General features: G+C 55.3%; 1 protein-coding gene across 1 annotated transcript; it reads left to right on the forward strand.

The window, feature by feature from the left end:
* Positions 1-281: 281 nt before the first annotated feature.
* Positions 282-2,757, forward strand: DNASE2 (deoxyribonuclease 2, lysosomal). Its single transcript, XM_006206239.4, has 6 exons — positions 282-592; positions 704-884; positions 976-1,054; positions 1,346-1,510; positions 1,606-1,803; positions 2,210-2,757. The coding sequence occupies exons 1-6, from the start codon at positions 498-500 to the stop codon at positions 2,593-2,595; spliced, it is 1,104 nt and encodes a 367-aa protein (XP_006206301.2). The 5' UTR covers positions 282-497; the 3' UTR covers positions 2,596-2,757.
* The last annotated feature ends 246 nt before the right edge of the window (positions 2,758-3,003 follow it).

A 3,003-nucleotide genomic window follows, 5' to 3' on the forward strand; every position in this document is an offset into this window, starting at 1 on the left:
TCATGAGTTGGACCTCAGGCTGTAAGGTAGGAAAGGAAAAAATAATTCGCATCTGATCCAGAAGCAGGGAGAGGAGCGCGGTTCGGTGGAAGAATGTTGATTGGCATTAACCCGAATTGAAAGAGACGGAGGCAGGGCCTAGCGGGGGGACGTGAGCTGCGATGGGCCGTAAGTGGGCGTGGTCGGGGCCGAGTCAGAGGGTGGAGTCTATCAGGAACCAATCCTCCAGAAGCAGGAGGCGGCCGCAGGCTGGCCGGGTCGGGGGCGGGGCCTGCAGGGAGCGACTGCCCGAAAGAAAGCCCAGCCCCCGGAAGGATCCTTGACAGCATTTTCAAATCTCTGCTTCTCACCTCGCGGGCGGAGTCTCCATCCTCGTGAAGACCAGGCCTGGGTACCCAGGCGGGTTTGGGGAAGTGAAAGCCGCAAGGGGCCGGGCCTGGCCCAGCTCGTGACCCTGCGCCTCGCGGTCCCGACACTTATTTCTAGACTCCAGCCGAATGGCCGCTCTGAGCCACCTGCTATTGGCCGCGCTGCTCTGGGTTCCTGTAGGGACCCTGACCTGCTACGGGGACTCGGGGAGGCCTGTAGACTGGTGAGTGCGCGGGCACCGACCATCCACCTAGGACCGGACTGGGGATTGCTGCGCTGAAGACTGGGGTTCCTTCTCTTCTTCCTCCATTTCAGTACATTCCCCAACCTCCAGGTTCGTTGTCTACAAGCTGCCGGCCCACAGCGGACCGGGAGATGCGGCCCAGAGGGGTCTGCTCTACAAGTACTTGGACCAAGACTCAGGGGGCTGGCGCGACGGCACAGGGTCCATCAACAGCTCTATGGGGGCCGTAGGCCGCAGCCTGCTGCCGCTGTACCAAAACACCACTAGCCAGGTGAAGGGGCCCCCGGCGGAACCGGGGGTTGGACTCTAGGGTGGGCCCAACCTGGGGGAGCCTTCACATTGCCCCTGTCCATCTTCCCCAGCTCTCCTTCCTGCTCTACAATGACCAACCGCCTAAATCCAGTGGGTCTTGGGACTCTTCCAGCCGTGGGCACACTAAGGGTAAGGGCAGATTGAGGGCTGGGGAAAGGTTCTGGTTTCCCTATGCATTTCCCCAGGTAACCCCCGACCTGTATGGGGTGAGGGTGAGCTGCTCTGTTAAACCCTGGGCATCTGTTTCCTTATATCAACGTCCTTCCTCTGGACTATGAGAATTGATGGCTGCAGAAACTGAACTCAACAGTGGTCCTGACACTGCCCACATCAGCTCCTGGTCCCCTGCAGAGTTTTCCTGCTTTCTGTGCTTCTTGGGATGACTCAAGCAGTCTCTCTTAGCCACAATTTCTGGTTCAGGTGTGCTGCTCCTGGACCAAGAAGGGGGCTTCTGGCTGATCCACAGTGTTCCGAACTTCCCTCCACCTGCCTCCTCTGCTGTGTACAGCTGGCCTCCTAGTGCCGAAACCTATGGGCAGACCCTGCTCTGCGTATCTTTTCCTCTCACCGAATTCCTGGATATCAGTGAGTGGAGACAGGGAGGTAGGGTGAGTGCCTGATTACCAGCCCAGACAGAATCTTGGAACAGTCCCTTATTTTCTTCTCCTCTTGCCCTCTAGGCAGACAGCTGACCTACACCTATCCCCTGGTGTATGACCACAGGCTGAAAGAGGACTTCGCCCAGAAATTTCCCCACTTGGAAGAGGTAGTCAAGGGCCATCATGTTCCCCGGGGGCCGTGGAACAACAGTGTAACACTCACATCAAGAGCAGGAGCCACATTCCAGAGCTTTGCCAAATTTGGAAACTTTGGAGATGGTGAGGCTGAGGGTTGGAGGGCTTTTGCTCTGCAGAATGGGTGTCTGGTGTGTCCATGGCTGAGGGCAGGTCAGGGATAAGGGACTAGGATATTTTGGGGGTCAAAATCACATGAGAGGTAAACAACCCACAGACCTATGTTCAAATATTAGTTTCTGGCCATGTGATGCATGATTTAACCAAGGCCTCAGCTGACCTATCTGAAAAATGGGAATACCGATACCTACTTTAAAGGGCTGTTAGGGATGAAGTGATGCATATAAAGTGGTTAGTAAGGACTATTGTCTTAATGTTATAATTCTCCAGGTTGCCGGGAACTGACAACTGAGCTCGGAGAGGGGAAGTGGTCTAGGGAATCCCTAATAGTGACACTGACCTGCCCATTCCCTCTTTCCATCCTCCACAGACCTGTACTCTGGCTGGTTGGCAGAAGCCCTTGGAAGCAACCTGCAGGTCCAGTTCTGGCAGAAGTCTCCTGGCATCCTTCCCTCCAACTGCTCCAGGGTCCAGCACGTGCTGGATGTGACCCAGATAGCCTTCTCTGGGCCAGCTGGGCCAACCTTCAGCACCACAGAAGACCACTCCAAGTGGTGTGTAGCCCCAGAAGGGCCCTGGACTTGTGTGGGTGACATGAATCGCAACCAAAGAGAGGAGCACCGGGGTGGGGGCACACTATGTGCCCAGCTGCCTGCCCTCTGGAAGGCCTTCCAGCCTCTGGTGAAGGCCTGCAAGCCTTGTGGGGAGAAAAGCAGGGCCTTCTCTTCAGGAAGCCCAGCAGAGCACATGAGCTAAGGCTCAGGGGCCAGTTTGGACTTCAGTATGAATCTATTTAGTCCCTTCCTAGTTGTTTGGCCTTAATCATGTGCCTTAACCTGTCTGTGACTCAATCTACCCACCTGCAAAATGGGAATTATTAACACCTGACTGATTAAGGAATACAAGTAAATTGGTGAACGAGGCTGTTAAACTTTTCTTCAGGTGGGTACTGGGACTCAGAACAACACTGCAGTTTGCTGAGGGTGTGGGGGTAGCTGGAGCACAGGTGAGACAGGTGGGACCAAGGAAGGGTCCACCCAAGACTCATCTCCCATTTTTATGATAACCAGGACTGGAGTTCTGCCTCTCAACAAGCATAGAGGCAAGGGGGTGGGAACATGATATTGTGCATTACCAGGGGAGGAGAGGCAAGCTCCAGAATGC

The sequence above is a fragment of the Vicugna pacos genome, chromosome 22 (assembly GCF_048564905.1).
Source record: "Vicugna pacos chromosome 22, VicPac4, whole genome shotgun sequence".
Taxonomy (NCBI): domain Eukaryota; kingdom Metazoa; phylum Chordata; class Mammalia; order Artiodactyla; family Camelidae; genus Vicugna; species Vicugna pacos.